The sequence below is a fragment of the Geospiza fortis genome, unplaced genomic scaffold, assembly GCF_000277835.1.
Source record: "Geospiza fortis unplaced genomic scaffold, GeoFor_1.0 scaffold274, whole genome shotgun sequence".
NCBI classification, from domain to species: Eukaryota; Metazoa; Chordata; class Aves; order Passeriformes; family Thraupidae; genus Geospiza; species Geospiza fortis.
The window spans coordinates 633,351-651,253 of record NW_005054485.1 but is presented as its reverse complement, the minus strand read 5'-3'; the positions used below and the strand labels follow the sequence as shown (position 1 = coordinate 651,253).

The following is a 17,903-nucleotide window of genomic DNA, read 5'->3' as shown; positions in this document are numbered from 1 at the left end:
ATAAGTCCAGAATTAAGATATTATTAGAGAAAACCCCAAATCCCCTTCTCCTGGAAAGCATTAAGGAAACAGCTGTCTAGAGAGTTTCCACTTCATTCAACACTGCAGCAATGCTGTCTAGAGAGCTAGATTCATCTCTGTAGAAGGAAAAACAGATTAGTGAATGTTCAGAGTAGAAGAATGATGGAGAGGTTTATAAAATATGTGATAATGGAAGTGAGATGAAAATCCATTTGTTTATTTCAATCAGAAACACTATGACACATATAGGACAGTAGCTCTCCTGCAGATACAGTAATTTTGAAGAGACTGTAATAGTTTCCTCTCTGTGTTCACTGAGAAAAAGTTAAAGAAGACATCTGTGGAACTACAGAAAGGAAGATCAGATGGGCTACTAGAAAAATCTGTTAGCTGATGCTTGTTTGTTTTTGTTACTCTTTAAGGGTAAGGCCAAATCCATAGAGTGCAAAAGGCCCATAGTATCAGTGAAGCATAGCTGATTTTCTGCACTTACTTCTAGTCTCCTACCAGACATTTCACACCTTGCTTACTGGGTATTCAGATTGATCCCAAGACAAGTAAACATCAACCCAGGACTGTTGACAAACACATACATCAGATTATATGGGCTTTTAAAAGTCTTCTAAGTTCTTTGTAATATTATGGGAATAGAATAGATTTTGCCAATAGCAATAGCCTCAGTATGATAATAGTTTAATGCTCAGTTTTAATTATTAAGAAAGGCTGACATATATAGAGGAAATAACAGTGTGACTACTGAAGACAGTGCTTAGCTCTTCATCTTGTGGCCAGGTATCCCAAACCTTTGCTGGAGGGCTGGCAGAACCATTGGCAGTAGGCACCTCAATGAGGTCTGCTGGTTCTGAAGCAAAGTGGTTAGTGGTAGGTGGACCATGGTCTGAGTCTCCCCATTGGGTGGAAATAATTTAATCTATAACAAAGGTTGGGTGGCTCTTTTACTAACCACCTTGCTATGAGAGGTAGGCAAGTGAACTTTACATGCCAAGGGGCTGTTTCTGATCCCATCTCCTCTACCTCAACACAGTTAATTTGAGAAAGGTGCAAGAACAGCTTTTGGGAAGAACCTTCTGACTTACAACGAAGCTCAGTGAGAGGTTTGCAAGGGAAACCTTAATCGGTGGAACACCTCTGTGGAACATCTAAACCTCTAAAACATCTCTGCAAAGGACAGGACACCTACAGGCTCTGACCTAACAATCCTGTAGTCATATAGGTTTGTCTCAGTTAGTTTTTGCAATATGAAAATGCTCATTTCTGCTGCAAATTCCAGCAGGTAGCTGAGGAAGAAACAGCCTGCTGAGCGGAACATATTAATATGAGATAGTGTTTGGCTATGAAAATCAAAGTGGATTTAGTTTAATCATTCAAGTCTCCCAATGGATTTTCCTTTAAGAACTGCTTCCTTCCTGACCACAAGCCCTTAAGGAGATCTGTTTATGTAGCATAAGAAAACACTGTATCCCTCACCATAGGCAGCCAGGCAGACCTGATGGGAAATTCCGTCCTGAAAAGGAGGTCCCTTTTCTTAGTGAAGGTCAGTTTTGCTTATTCTGTATGAGCATGCAGGTGAATCCTCAGCTGGAGCAGGTTGCAGAAGAGGGAGGAGGAATGTTTATGTAAGAGGTTTGTAAAGCATGAAGGAAGGCAATATCCCAGAGAGCTGCCTGGGTGCTGCCAGCAGCAAAGCAGCATTGGGCCCACTCTGGTCCCTGGACTACCCACAATCCCCTATGAGCAGTATGCATGTGACCACTTCTGTGTTAGGGGACAGATGCCCTGGCTCCCAGTCTCAGGCAGAAGTGGAAATTTCCCAGAAGTGGTAAGTGCAGGTACCTGTTTTACTGGGTGTTTGGCATGCTCATGAGTCCCCATCACTGGTTATGGAGAGGCCTTGAGCCCCTTGAAGATACTCTTCTTAGCTATGATGGGACTCTTAACTCTGGACTCTTTGTTACTAGATCACTACATCCACTGGCAAAACAATGCAGTTGATTTCCATGCCCAAAAGGTCAACAGTCTGTCCAAAGGATTAGTGTAGTCTCTAGAATTTAATTTTCAATTCTAAAAGGAGCACTAGGGAAATTTTAAAGGACTCAAAATGCCTGTATTGCATTATACATAATCTGTAAGATAGCAGTCTTGCTTTTCTGCTAAGAAATCACATTCATTAGTTTTCAGTTAAAGTTTCTTTACTGGCAGAGGTACTCACCATCTGCAGCCAAGCATTGGTGATCAACACCTGATTCTTCTCATCCTTTGAACAAAAGAGGGAAGGAAAGACAAGAGAAAAAGGGATGAAACAGCTTGATTAGAGATGGAAGATTTTCTGTGTCTTTTAGAGAATCCACACTTTTGGGGTACATAAACCAAACTCCATGGAGTAGATTGTGAGCTCACTGGAACACCACTATTTGGCCCAGACAATAGTGGTTCTTTTTCTTATCCTTTAAACCTACAGATTCCCTGTGTTTATCATAACTGATCAACAATAGAAAGGAAAGTAATAGATGATTTCTCTTCTTTTTCTGGGGATGAACTCCTTATCAAGTTTTACCTTCTAGCTACTTGCTCAAAACAAGATGTTTTTCAGTACCACACTGCATGTCATAGTTGGAGAGATTTTATGTTGTGTTTGCTGCCACTGTAAAGCAATGGTGAAATAAGCCAGAAGTGCTGTTCTTTTCAAGTGTCATTGCTATGTAAGTTAGCGCTGGCTAAAGGAAACAAAGGGCTGGCCTTAGGCAGAAGCTATCATTTGGCTGAAAGGACAAAAACTCTGCATGAGAGGGAGCTCACACAACACCTGCACAGAGCAGGAGTCTGCAGGTTCATTCCTGCATGCAGGAGCCATGGGGAAGAATCTCTTATAACAGAAACAAAGATTTTCTCACCACCCAGTTGGTGCCCAAGTTCTGCGGAGAGTCACAAGGTGCGCGGTTTTCTGCAGTAACTCTGCAGGTCCAGGACCCTGCACCGTGGGGCTGGAGAAACAGGGCTGCAGAGTCACTGTGGTGCAGATACACAGGTTCCCAAACACCACAGCTGCCATGCCCTGCCCTTCCCGAAAGCTGAAGCTGTGCTGCTCAGGGAGCCTGGTTCACTGCATGCCCAGCTGTCCCTGTGTGTGTCCATGCCGTAGGAAGCTTACGTGGTTGTCTGCAGTGTCTCAGGTGGGAGACATTGCAATTGCAAGCTGCTTGGCAGGTATTTAAACCATACAGAGTGCTCCCTGGACAAGCATGCCTTCTCTGGTCATGTCCTTACTGCAGTTCTTACTCTCTAAGAAGGTAGAAAAACCTAAACTGCATTATTCACTTTGGAAAAATACCAGTCTGCCCACCTCAACCTACAGTCATTCTGCCTTTCCTCCTTCCTCCCCTCCTGAGCCACCCTCACAGTACATATGCAAAGAAACTTTCCCAGAAGTGTCAGGGAAGGGCTGCTCAAAACCAAACTGCAACATCTCACTGCAGCCCTAGGTGTGTCTGGTCATCTGTGAGTCCTCTGGTGTTACTTCTTCTGTGTCCCATGCAGGAACTGCAGATCCCTAGGCTATAGCATGAAGGAGAACTGCCCAGAGAAGTCTCCTAATTACTGATTCCCCAGCATAGCAGGCACTGGACCAGTGGTACTGCTGAATTCTTAGCATGGACCTTGTCTGTAGCATCATCTTCTCTTTTCACATTTGGGTTGTTGGAGCTCCAGAAATACAACAACCTAGAAAGGGAGACATCATTAACTATTACAGAAGCACTCCAGCAAGGAGTCCAGCTGTAACATCAACTTCTGGAGGATTCCTGATTTGGCACTGTAGCCAGAGTTAGGCCCTGCAGCTAGGCTCCTTTTTACCAGGAAAGGTAAATTTCATACAGGAAACAGGTCTTTGCCATAGTGATCGACATAAAACTGTCTTTCACAGTACCTCTTCTTGAGTCCCCTTGAGACCTGACTACACTGCTTCTGCTGCTGTGAGATGCCACAAAAAAATCAGATGTGATTTTATATTGTTACACTGATCATACATTTCCCTTTCTCCTCTTTGCTGCTCCAGCAAATGTACTCCCCTCTATGTGCAAACTACAACCCACCTCCAGAGGCCTGGTCCTTCTGCACCCCCTTTTGTTCCCTTGGTTGCTGTGGTTGAAGCAATTGTAAGAAAATCTGCAGAAAAATAAGAGGAGGACTGGGCTTGTTGAGACAAGTTTTTTAGATGCTGGAAGATTCAAACACCATCTTGAAAAATAAAATTCTAAAGTGAAGAATAACCCCAGAGCTGGTAATTGATAGAGTCATCAGAGCTATCTGTGTCCACTGACCTGGGAAATGAAAGCAACTCAGAAACACAGAGGTTGTGTCTCAGGGATCCTCAGAGGCTAACTGCCAGCCCATCTGATTGATGCATTCCTGGCCACCAATGACTCCTGAGGTGTCCTGTAGGGCTGGCAAGCATGATGGTCATCTGAATTGCACATCAAGTACTAACAATATTTTGTGCTCTTAGACAAAGAATGCTTTATACTTGTATGCTGCACACGTTCTCCTAAGACTTTCTGTGTACTGTTAAAAGAGCTTGAACAACATGATTAAAAATCTGGTCAGCAACAATCAGGCAATGCCACCACTGTACAAAACTAAAGATTTTTCCCACCTACACTGAAACCTACAGGGAAGGGGAAGAAGGGACATTCCTCATTTTGTCATCTATCTATGTAAACCACACAGGAATGCATTAAAGTTCAACGTACATCTGTGAGGCTGGGGGTTTCCATCATGTGCAGATGCCTTCCATCAGAAGCCTTTCATATGTGGCTTGATTTACAAGGAAGCTAATTTTTTTCTGGCACAGTAAGTTTATACTCGACAGCTTGCAAAGGAAGATGTCTTGGGCTGACTTCTGTATTTCACAAAACAGTTTGTTGTCCTTACCTGTTTATCTGTGTGTCAGATACTAATGACCTGGCTAATCAGCTTTGAATCCAAACAATTCTTCAGACAGGTATTCCATGTAGCATTAAATTTACTGTCTTGGGTTTGCTTTGCCTGCTTTTTCACAGGGCTACTGTGCTTAGATATGTTTTGTAGTCAACGGAAAACTTACAGTTTTGAGTTCTCAAATGCTTATCTAGAGAGCAATGATGGTCTTCCTTGTCTAGTGTTTAGGTAGCAGTAAAACCACAAGGTCTAACTAGGGCTTTGGGCTTCTTACGTTTCTCTTAGCTTGGGTGAAACAAGAAAGTCATGTCAGGATGTCTTCTTGGCCATTCAGAGATTATTCCCATCCTTGCCTTCAGGCTGTTGAGCTCTTAAATGGCATCTGACATTTTGGCAAAACACAGAAAATGCTTACATATGTAGCGCTGGTCAACAGATACACCCTGATGGGTCCCTCTCATTGCATGACAGAACAGAACATTTTTCAAACAAGGATCTGAGTTTTCCAGAAGTGCCTGGTTTGCAGAAGCAGCAAAGCTGACTTCACACTGGGTAGGCATTTGTCCAAGTGTAGCTCTCCTGCTAAGTCCTTTCTAGAGGATGACCCTGAGGAACCAAGGAAAAAGTGCCTGCTGCGGCTGCCAAGGAGAGGAGGGCCACGGGAACCTTGAGTCTGAGTTCACCCCCTATTAGAGTGAGAGGCATTTTAGAGCTAAGGTGTTTACGGAGCCTTCCATCTTTGTGGTCGCTTTGCATTCTGTAAGGAAATACTTTGGCCTTTGCAGCAGGCTGATTGTCTTGCCTTTCCAGAGCTGCAGAAGAATTGCAGCTCCCGCCATCTTCATCATGACCTATGTGCTGTATGCATCCCTAAAATACCTTAGCACAGAAAGGACTGTATCTTTCTGTTACACAGACACGCACAAACAAATAACTTGGAGAAAGTCTGTCTCAGGAGATCACTGGTCACTTAGCTTTGCACAAATTAAAAGGTAATTATTGAGCTTGGGAAGTGCTGGAGGCAGTTCCCTCATTCTGTGTCACTGATTTATGCAGAGGGGTTTAAAGGTTAGTTGGGAAGATGCCTTTCCTCCCAGGAGAAAACTTGAATAATCTCTCACAGTGCTTTTTCTGTTCAAGATTCCTGTCTTAGCACTGTCAGCCTTTAGAATTACCTTCCCTCTGCATTGGGCCAGCTCTCAGTTCCCATCTTTTTGGGCAGCAAAGCATTGAAAGCAGTCCTGCAAAGATTCTGGGTGAGGTTGAAAAGGATCAGCTCCCAGAGGTGCCGTTCCATCATTCCTCTGGCAGTTCTCCTGGTTTGCAAATGTTCAGCTCAGACAAATAATTTTGCTTCTAGTATTTAAAAATGCTAGAAAAGCTGTGGTCACAAGTGAGTGCAACACTTGTTCTCTAAATCCTTCCTGTATTTATCTGGGTCATTTTCTCCCCTTTCTATCTCTAGCATTACTCCAGTTAATCCTCTGCCCTGGATATCTGCTTATTCCTACAGCCACCTTTGACCCATGTAAAATGACAGTTTGGTTTGTTCTGGTGCACATGCTGTGACATGTGAATGTTTTAGTTTGGTTTTCTTTTCCCTGCCCTAAATTCAAAGCTTACAATGTATGTACATCTGCCTACATTGTGCACCACTGCCTGTCAACAGATGCTCCCTTGCCAGGTCAACACCTAAATAAAATACAACTGCCCTTAGCCACATAACTACTTGGGTCATATCACCTGGACAAAAAAACCCAAATCCCTTCCTGGTTCAGTAGTCACATCATATGATTACATGTCATCTATGCAGCAAGGCATTTGTTACCATGTGATCAGCAGGAGTCATTAATTCTTGCCCTCTCACAGAGCCACAGAAGTGGGAGTTGAATCAGCCACTGAATTATTTCAAGACAATGATCAGAAAAGTCCCTAACTGAACAGGTAACTCTCAATGGTCGTGTGTGACTACTTAGGTACTACTTCAGGTAATTAAAAATTTTTTCCTACTGTTTTTGTACCTGAATATCTGAAGATAAGAAGTGAAACAGTCAAGTGACATGAAAACATTGACATGGAGACGTGGAAAGTTTTGTTAGCAGAGACACTGATCTTTGAGTGGGATCTTATTCAAAATATCCAAAGGAATTGATCAAGCTTTCAAATGCTTGTATGCTCAATCTACAACTGTACAGGCACTCCTTTCCATTGCTGAACCACCAATATGCCCACAATTTTCAGGTGATTATCTAAAACTCAAATGCATTGAATGGTTGAAGGCTCACAGAGCCAGTAATTTTGAGGAGTGCCTAGGTTGCCCTGGCAACATTCAAGTAAGTATCGCTGGACAGCCATTTCAGGGCTCTCATTAAGAAGCTGAAATGACCCTTGTCATGGTAACATCAACTAGGTAGGGATAACTTAAGTACTTCATCTCAATCTCTTTAAAAAAAAAAGCACCCTCAGGAGGAAGATGGAAACCAGACAGGAGGGCCCAGAGTTAAGGTGAAAGACTAGGGAGAAATACAAAAATACAAAGAAATAACAAAAGAACAAACACCTGGCGGATATTTTGTTGCCCATCAAGATAAAGATACATCTGGGCAAGTGCTCATAGCTGGATATCTTTGCTGCTCAGAATTTCCTCCTATGAATGGCTGGAAGTGATGTCAAATAAGTGTTTTTTCATCTTGAATCACACTCCCATCTAATGCCACTGGCTTCTCCTTGAGGTCCTGCCTTTATTGGTCCCCTCCTGTCTTGTAGAGGAATGTGCTCTTTCACTGTCAACAAGAAGTGTAATCTGCCTTTGGTCCTTCCACTGTGTAGCAGCTACTATAAAGGCAGTGCAGTAGGCTGTGTAGGCTGTGTGGTCCCACTGTCTTTAACCACCCGCATTCTTATCCCCCCAGTTTGGGGGAGTACCATTGCATCTCTATCTGCTGCTTTCAGCAGAATCTATTCACTTGCTTTTGAGACAGGAACTTTACATATTGGAGGTTTTGGCCCCTGTCAGATTATACTCCTCCTCTTACAAGCCCCTGAGCCAGGAGCAATCACTTGTGGTGACAGTGGAGAGTTTAAGAGAACCCTGTACTTGGAGAAGCACAGCATTGAAAGAGGGACTGTGCCACAGAAGCCTGGAAACACACGGATGCCAGCCATATTCCTTAGGTTGTGTAATGGATGGTAATCAAAAGTCCTCAAGAGGTATTCCTTGTGAAAGCCTTGACTCCCTGTACGTCAGAGACCAACCAGACATGGATGTTAAATGCAAAAACCTGGATACAAAAGCCACTGCAGCAAGTACTAAACCCACACACTCCCCAAAGCTGAGAGTAGAAGTAAGAAATAAGGGAAGAAATGCCAGTTTCTGTTGCCAGTCAGGGCCTCAAAGTAGGCAGCCCTCTCATTCACTGGCACAACTGGTGAGTCTCCCAAGCCTAGTTGATTTGTGTCTTACTTTCCTCACCCCTCAGCATCTTCCAACACTCCAATTTCCATTGTGGTGAAAGAAGGCAGTCTTGTTCTTGCTCTGCACATGCGAAATGACTTCCAATCACTGCCTGGGGCTGTGAGCACTTGACTTAGGAACTAATTTTATTTTTCTAGGCTGTGGCTTTGCACTAGACTCTGAAGATCAGGGAACTGATCTCGTTCAGTCGTGTGAATTGTGACACAATGTAGCCTCACTGGTCTTGAGACTGTTTGACTTCAAGTTCCTCCACAAAGAGCTGCAAATTGCAGGACTCCCTGCTCCAGAGCTCTCTGACATCCCGGGAAAAGTGAAGCCACCAGCTTTGTCCCTCTATTTCAAAGAGAATTCTCATGGAAGCCCCAGAAGCTGGGTGAGAGGGCCTCACATGGCCTTCCAGCACAGTGCTTCTCTCTAACTGCTTGGATAAACTGACATACAGGCTTAGTTCCTGGGAGAAAGGGTGTTATGTCATGATACAAAAGCCGTCAGTCCACCATTAAAATCCCAAAACATCCACACATAGCATGTAGGTGGTTTTTATATTCTCCAGGGTGGATACTTCCTCCTGAAATAGCCTCCATGTATTTTGTACACAGTTGGCAGGTGCTTCAAACAAACAGTATTAGACACAAATCTTTATTCTAGGATATTAATTATTAATCACCCTTTTCAGCATTTGAAATCACTAGGAAAACAGCAGAAGAATGGTTGAGAAAACCAACCCTGACTACTTCTCCAAGACTCACATTCAGTCTATCTGCAAGGTTCCCTTTGTTTTTTCTTTCTATATTTCCATGTTGGTGTGACAGCACAGCAAAAAATAAGGGAATGTAGGTATGTTCCAAAACTCAAGTGAGCTCTTAAAGCCTGTGATTAGGGATAGAAAATGGGAGGAAAGATTTTTACTCAATAGCAGAACTCATTGTCTCTTAGGAGTTACCCTCAGAGAAACTAAGAAATACTAGGTTCAAGGCCACCCCAACAGCTTTGGCTTAACTGTTTTACTGCAAATCTTTGATGCCTCAGATTAGTTACCCAAAATTAAGGAATATACATGAGTTCAAGATCTAAATTCCTACATCTACAAACAACAGAGTACAGTCTTTTCACCGGTCAGACAGAAAATTGTTTAATTATCATTAAATGCCCAAGCTGGATGACCAAAACCAAAAATCTCAGAAGCAAATCAGCCTTTCTTTTATTAGAGCCACTGCCACTATGTACAACTTCGGGAACCATGCTGAAAGAAAAAAACCATGGCATTTCTTCTCACCAAGTGAACTGCCTCCATTCTGAGCCAAGTGGGGCAGAAGTCATACAAAATAAAAAAGTTCAGGTAATTAAAACTCCATCATAATGTTTCATGCAGGCATGTGCAAGTAGTATTAGTCAGGAAGCCATGCTACCCACAGTGCTTAACTTCATTGTGCTAGCAAATTCAGATGTTGTATATTTAACTGGTTTAGTGAGACTGGCATTTTGATAATGTCTGGCACATAGGGGACAGCCAAAATAATAATTCATGGCTCAATTAGCCTTGAATTTCCCAATTTTCAATATCCTCCCATGCTAATGGAGAGGAATTTTATTTTTTCTTCCTGGAGCTGAAAATTGGTCACACTAAGTGAGTTCTGTGACCAAGAGAGAGATTTTGGGATTTAACTCTAATGAATCTGTTGGTCTAGAATCCTTTCTGTAATTTTTCTGTCTGGAATTTTAATGCTCTTGGTCACAAATTGATTTTCAGCTTTTGTGATGGTGTCCAGTCTGTTTTTCTTCTCAGTTGCACCATTTTGCATCAGCCTTGCTATTCTGGTCTCATTGAATTGTCTCTTGCAAGATGAGAGTGACAAAAACTTTCCAGAAAGATATGTGGTTTGGTAGAGTAGGTCTTTCAAGGAGATACAGAGTAAACATTGCTCACAAAAGCCATGCAGGAAGCCCAAAATAAATACAAAGGCATTATTAGGAAAGAAAAAAAAGATACTTTAATCTAGAAGGGCTGAAAGAGTCAGTTGAATGGTCAAGCTTACATAGTTGAAGACATCTATCTGTAAAAGATTTGTACAGGATGTACTATAGGGATTATAGTTTAATCTAGTAAATACTGATACTATATTGGGAATAACAAATGAATAGGTGCTTATGTGCACTGCATATTTTTATTTGTTTCCTTGAATTGCTTGTATGTTGGTCTGGGTTTACTACATAACACCCAGCATAGATTTTTGTATGTGTGAGAATGCTAGAATGAAAGGTGGGAGGGAATGACGTAGATGCTGTAAGATCAGTTTAACAAGGAAGAAGCGAATTAGAGCTAGAAAATAAACCTTGAACCTTCTGGCCTTTCAATAACCTGCAGAACCAGCCCTAGAAATCTTATGAAACAAAATAATTTAAAAACAAGGATATTAGCTGCTAAAGGCATTCAGATCTGATAGAAATTTTGTAAAAAACCCAACAGTAGGAGAGCTGTGTCAGACAGGATGTACCCCAGGGCCAGGCCTAGCATCCCCTCCTGCGTTCTCACCTTTAACTTCTGGCACAGTATACTGACAGGCAGCCTCTAGTTCTGGCAACTCTCACTCACATAGAGAACTCCTCAGCAAAAAGGTCTGAGCTCCTGAGGACTGAGTTCAACAGTCCTATTATTTGATGAGCAGGTCACCTGACAAATGAGCAGGCTGGTGAAGGCAGCTTCAATGTCAACAGATGCCTGCATTTAAAAGTTGGTCTCCTACCAAACTCTTTCTAAAAACACCCCACAAACCAACCCAAAATAACAAAAAACTCCAACTCCTTCAGGGTTGTATTCTTTGATTTAGAGGAAATCAGTGGAAGCCTAAGTTTGAATCCAACATTTTGATGAGGTCTGGGTACAGAAGGCAAAAATATCTATGCTGCTAAGCTAGTATGCTGCTTATAGTGATAGCGACTGCACCTGAGCACTTGGTGAAGTATGTGAGGATCTTTTGTCTTCTCTGAACAGCAAGGCTCAGATCCAGTTTTCAGGAAAAAAAATCTTACGTGAATCTTTGTTTTTATTGTTCTACTAAACTTCTACATTACCTTGTCTTGCTGCTTTCCAAAAATGTGGAGAGCTTTGACACACCACAGCAACAACCTCTGTAGTTTATAAGTGAGTTTGTTTGCAACCTTGTGATATCCCAACCATGAGGTTTGAGATAATCCTGCAGTCCCTAGGATGTACAATCATTTTACACACTGTGCAATTGAATCCAAACAAAAATTTTTCCAGACACAGTATTTGTTTTGAGCTTACAACCCAAAATACATGTATGTTTCAGCTTCTGGAAGTGCATAATGACTCATGGATTGCTCGGGAATTTTTTCAGCACTTTTGTGGTTTCCCACTGGTTACTTGCAATTCCTTTTTTTGTCATTATGACCTCTGACAGTGGCAGATGGAAGGCTGAACATGGAGGAGAAAAGTGCTACAGAACTCCACCATATGCAGGGACATCAACAGGTTTTTTTTTTTAATAACTTAAGAGTGCAACCACATATACACCCCTTCAGATAAGGTCTCCTGCAGATGCCAACATGAGAAATGAAAACAATCATTCATGATGACAAATAGTTTTCACCTAGCAGCTTCCTTTCACATTGTGCCAAAAGAAAATGCTTGCATTTCCTCTGCTGCAGAAAATGCCATGCCTCATTTCTTTACTATTCTACCCTCACCAACTGACTGGGCTCTCAAACAAAATAAGACGACAATTTTTGGTCCAAGTACTCTTGGATGTCTACCCTTGCTTGGGTTGGCAGAGCTTGGCAGTGTCTGACAGTGCTTTGTGAGAGAGATCACCAGAGAGATCATCATCAATGCCCTCCTGATGCACAGGGAGTGTCTGGACATCAGGCTCCAAACAAAAGTGACCCTCAGAAATGGCATACACAAGACAGCTCAGCATGAAGCTGTCCTTTCACAGAGAGGACAAGGCAAACTGAACTGAACCCTGCTGTTAAACAGGGGCTGTAACTGTCTCTCTTTCTGCTCATTTGTTTCCTGAATGTAATGGGCCTGTCATGGCTGTAGTTACGAATTAATATAATTTTGGGAAAAAGTCCGAACCCCAAAGTCTTCATTTGCATTTGTCTACCCTAACTGTGACAAGTAGATAACATGTTCTTCTCAGCTTTGAGTATGATGGTTAGCTTTGAATCCTAAAACCCATACATATCCTGTGTAGGCAAATACATGCACAAATAAGCCGAAAACATAATCCAAAGCAGTCATGCTTTGATATTTTCTTTGACACGTTTTAAGAGGAGGTGAGATTTTATGTAGTTACTTGTACTACTGCTTGGAAAACCACAGAGATCTCAGAGGAGTCTTTTCTCTCTGTGTAGCAGTGTGCAACCAGATTGTCACCAATGCTGTTCTCAGCAGTCTGTCAGCAGAAGTTGAATCTAGGATTCATTAGATTTTAATACAGTATGTGTAGGAAACAGACTTATGGAGGCATATGATGAAACATGTCCCAGATAGAAGTGCTTTAGATGTGGTGCCTGGTCTTGGCATGGGTAAGGCACAAGGTTCTTTGAGTATCAGTGGTAGACTCCTTCTTGTTTCCATGCAACAACGAAACAGATTTGTTTTCATCTTCTTCACATTGTTTTCTTCTGCAGGGAAACCAGAACAGGGTCCACTGTCTCATGCCCATTGCAGTGACTGCTTGCAAAGTTTCTGAGTGAGTCCAGCAATGCTGTAGTATGTCTTGGCACATGACACTTCCCTGAGCATGAAGGGCTTTTTTCACAGGGAGTATGATGTAAAAAGTGCCTTCATGCTGGGGCCCTGCCTAGCACCCTGCTCTTTTACAGCAGTGGACCACACCAGACACACAAGTCCTTAAAAAGAGCAGCTTTTCCCTTTGTTAATGCACACACCATTGCCAAGACTGTGATGCTGTCTTTCCTCTTCCCCAAGTGAAGAGCTATTCCCCATATGCTTTGTCTTCCACCAGGCAGAGCAGCTGAGAAGGCAGAGTCTACTCACCCCAGACTCCCATCTGATTGAACAGAGATGGCCATTTTGGTTTGCCTCATGGTGTCTTAGCTGATAGAGGTTACCTCTTTCTTGTAGCTTGACTGCTTCTCTTTACATCATTGTGGCTATAATGAGCCTCCTTTTAAACAGACATTTACTTCAGCAGCTGGAGCAGACAGATACTGCCATCTGTCCAGCCAGCAGTGGAGGATGAAGGGTTTACAAGTACAGTGCTTGTTGCTGGCATATTTCTGCATTGATTCCTGATTTAAGGACCCAGGGGATCAGTATTTTGTGCACTTTCAGGCTGGTTGGTTTAGCCACTTGTTGATGCCACAATGACATTTTCAGTATAGGGATTCAACTGCCAAGTGACTTTTTGTCCTGCACTGAGGAGACAGGCACCCTTCCACATCATCCAAGGTAAAAATTTCAGGTAAGTCTGGGTGTTTTTTAAAACACTTTGGGTGCAGTTTGCAAGACCACAAGCCTGGAACAGGTTCTGATTAAAACAGATTAACATCTAGCATCTGTACTGGGTACAAAGATGTAGGGGAAAAAAGCTTCATTTCTGAAAGGTATGAACATCTAGCATATCTATTTCCTATTGTGGACAACCAAAAGGGAACACTGGAACTACGTTTCTTATAAAAGACATTGACCTAATGTAGAGAAAGTACTTTTAAAAAATACCAATTTCCTGAAAGGTTGGGTTTCATATATGAATGTGAAACACAGTTGAAAATTGTTTTATGTAACTCCTCCTGACTTTGAAAATGTACAGTTACAGCCCTATGGCCCTTTAGTATCCGCAACCTTCAAATAAGTTTGAAAGAAAATGCCAAAATGAAATAAAGAAGGACTGAAGGAAGATCTTTGGAGCTGAGACACCTCTGCTAAACCTAGAATTGCTTGCTGAAATTTACTTGAAATTAGCTGCAGGAAATCTTTGCTCTTTCATTCACGTAGAGGCCTTTGGTTGACAGTACAGATTTCCTCTCTCTTCCAGTTCAATGCAGTTGGTAACATTTCAAAACAGAAAGATGCATACCCTATCTGAGAGGCTCCTGCCTGCCTCCAGGAATACCACAGCTGACTGGACTTGCCACTTGCATGTTGTGATGCCGGGGGGCTACACCATCAGGGTCCTGCTTGCCTCTCCAAGGAGAGCACCTGGCATACTACACATTTTCAGAAAGATTGTGAGAGCTTTAAAAAGCTTAAATATTTGAGGCTTCTGTTAAATTGCTTTGTGACTGCACAAATATTTCCACATCTCTCTCTCTATTCCTCATTCCCTCCATAACAGTGACAGTGTATCAGAAACCAGCTCCAAATACTGTTTATGGAAAAGGCAGGATGAAGATAAGAGCACTAGTGTGTTCACCTGTTTGCTCTGCTGACAGGGTGAAGATGGTCAAAATTGCTTGTTTTTCTCACGTAGATGAAAGAAATTCTGTCTATATATATAATGGTTTATCATACAGAATCCTCTTCGTGATGAAAAAAAGGATTTGGATAATTATGTTACAATTTTCCGTGGGTCAAATCTCCAATTCTGTAAAAGCATGTTGCAGTCAAGACAATTAGAAGGCTGTGCCTCCAGGTTTTACTTTTATGTATTTCTAAGCTCATCACAGGGCAGACTCATTCAGCGCATTGCACAGTAAAAATATGATGGGAGAAGAGGCCAATGCCATTATAATATCTAATGAAAAAGTGTAAGTGCAGTGATGGTAGCTTTGAATGCGCACATGGTCTTGAGTTATTGCATCCCACACAGCTCTGAGAAGAATGTATCATTAATAATTTGTAGTAACACATGGCTTCTAATTGATTGAATTATTTTTTCTGTTTAAAACAAATGGAAAAAAAATACATAATTCATTTCCTTGAAGCTCATGTTGTGTCAGAACTAGCTGTGCTTTTAGGACGATATTCACTCTAAAGTGTCAAAGCATGTACTCCAGCATTTTGGGAGGATGCTTAGCAAAAGACAGACTGCTTTCATCTCTGATAGCCTGATAAAGAGGAAAAATATGTCTCCTAGATGAGCGATCAGATTTGTTATGCTGAATGGGTGCCATAGAGAAGAAAACAGCAAGTAACTTACCACATCAATTATCTGCAGCAAGGAAAGCTGGAGCTCAACTACGAGCGGTTGGGAATCATTCACTACGGGTCGTTCCAGACGATTGTAGTTCCGCAGCAGTTCTCTGTACAAGCGTCTCTGGCTTTCCCCCTGCTGAGAGACTACAGGAAAAGAAAGAAGGTGTTTGTCATTCACACTGTCACACAGCCACCATTGTTTGTCTGTTTTGTTAAAAACTCCCTCTTATTAGGTTTGTAATTAGAAAGCAGTTCCTAAAGATATCACCCAAACTCTGCACATGGATGTGACACAGCTTTTCTGCATATGTGAATGATGAACTCTCAAAAAAAGTAACTACTAACACTCTAACTCATTAGTAACATTCAGAAACTACTGAACAGAATTTGGGGCTCTGGCTGAATATTCCCATTCCTTGGAGTCCCTCCTGCTGATGGACAGTAGGGTTGAGGCTCCAAAACTACCAAGCAGCTTCCTGGTAGGCAAGCAAATGAATTCATTTATTTGCTTGTTCTTATTTCCTAGACACTGGCTACTGTGAGCCAGCACTGGTATTACTTAGCCATATTGTGTTTATACCAAGTATGGGTAACAGGTACCCTTATTACTTGGAGCTGATGTATCAGGCTTTTTTCTAGGCTCAAGAAACAGTAACAACTGTTCTTCCTATCCTCTTCAGTTTTTCCAGGTTTTGGGTTACTTTCCTTGACTTTTTTCCATCTGATGGCAGCACACTTTGTTAACACGTACTGAGGTGGTGGTATGAAGGCTAGAGTATTTAACAGCTATTATAGAGATACTGAATTTCTGGTATTACACGCTTAAGTCAGTTTGCACTGAGAACAGACTCCACACAAAACTGTCATGCAAGCAGCTGAGCATGTTGAAGATTAGCAGAACTTCAGTCTATGCTTAATTTCCAAGATGACCTAGTTCCCACCTTTGGGGTGGATGTGGAGAGCATCCATCTAACCTGCTCTGCCAGGTTTCCTTGCCATGACAACAATGGATGGTAAAGGTTTGGGTGTCTTCCCTCAGCAAAGCAAGAAATTTGCTGGGATACACTGCTCAGAACCCTAGTTTCCCCAAAACTGTGTTGATCTTGGTGCTGTGGCTATTGACAGCCTGAGCCCTACTTAAGAGCTGCACCTAAGAGAGGGAAGGTCATGGACTGCAGGTTCCCTGAGGTCAATCAGTCCTGTCAACATGAGTGTGTATTCTCTGAACTGTATAAATTCAATCCCTGGCAGAGAATCTGCACTCTAAATCATTATGACTTTGGACTGAAGCAATTTTTATCCACTGCAGTTCCCACTATGTATATGATGGTTTTTACTTCTTGATCAGAGCTCTGCACATTGAGACCAAAACTTCTCTCAGAGAGGTTGTGATGAATATTTTCTTGACAGTACAAACAAACTATAACAACCCGTTCTGCCTTCCCAGCCTCTTACTACGCTTAGCAAACCCTTCAAGCCTGAGACAAGCTGCCCTAAAACAAAGCAGCCATGCCTTTTAAAACTAATAATAAATTCAGTTTATAAACAATCCATAGGTCTGTTTAACCTGTGTTGTTTTCATTTTTGCTGATACTCAAGGGAGATTGTGACTTTCTAGCATGGCAGTGCCTAGTAAACAAGAGAGTATTATGGTTCAATTTAGTAAATTACACCATCACATCAATTTCATGGGTCCTTTCTCCTCTTGTGTAACATTCTACGTGATCACAGACACCCAGAGGAGCAAATGCTGTAAGCAAGCCTTCAATGGCCCTTGTTGATACCTTAGTATTGGTTGCTGTGCTTTCACCAATGGCAAAGACGAGCTCTGACCACAGTATCTCTCCTTCAGCATCTTAAGTAATCTTCCCTGCTTACTTAAGCAGAGATTTAAGTCCTCTGTTATGGCCTTAGTATTTTCCAGTGCCTCAGCAGGACTAGACTCCATCATAAATCTCTTGTGTGTGAGGGAAACCCGTGAAAATCCCACATGTTGTCCTATGGAAAGATGCTCTGAGTTTGGAGCAGATTTGCTGTCCTTTCACTCATCTACCCACCCATGCTGCTGTGCTTTAGGGAAGAAATGACTTCCTGAACTAGCGCTCTCATCTTGAGTACTTACATAATACTTGTCCTCAACCTTTCTTTTACACTGGCTCCCTCAGCTTTTAAAAGGGGAAAAGCACCCTCCACCAGTCTCTGCACCCAACCGGGCTGCTAGACAGCCCTGGTACTACCATTGTCGGGGTAAATTGAAGAGCCCCCCAGGGGAGGAGGGGCTTGCAGAAATCTAAGCATAACCCTTTGCTCTAGGCTTTGGAAAGCTAT

General features: G+C 42.2%; 1 protein-coding gene across 1 annotated transcript in view; it reads right to left on the bottom strand.

Annotated features, from left to right (window-relative positions):
* Positions 1–536: 536 nt before the first annotated feature.
* Positions 537–17,903, bottom strand: part of LOC115948715 (neuronal acetylcholine receptor subunit alpha-7-like) — a 34,234-nt gene continuing 16,867 nt past the window's right edge. The window contains exons 3-6 of the mRNA XM_031063192.1: positions 15,898–15,923; positions 15,580–15,719; positions 2,252–2,296; positions 537–596 (exon numbers count right to left, since the gene is read on the bottom strand). Of these exons, the coding sequence (XP_030919052.1) occupies positions 537–596; positions 2,252–2,296; positions 15,580–15,719; positions 15,898–15,923 (271 nt within the window). The remainder of the gene's footprint in view (positions 597–2,251; positions 2,297–15,579; positions 15,720–15,897; positions 15,924–17,903) is intronic.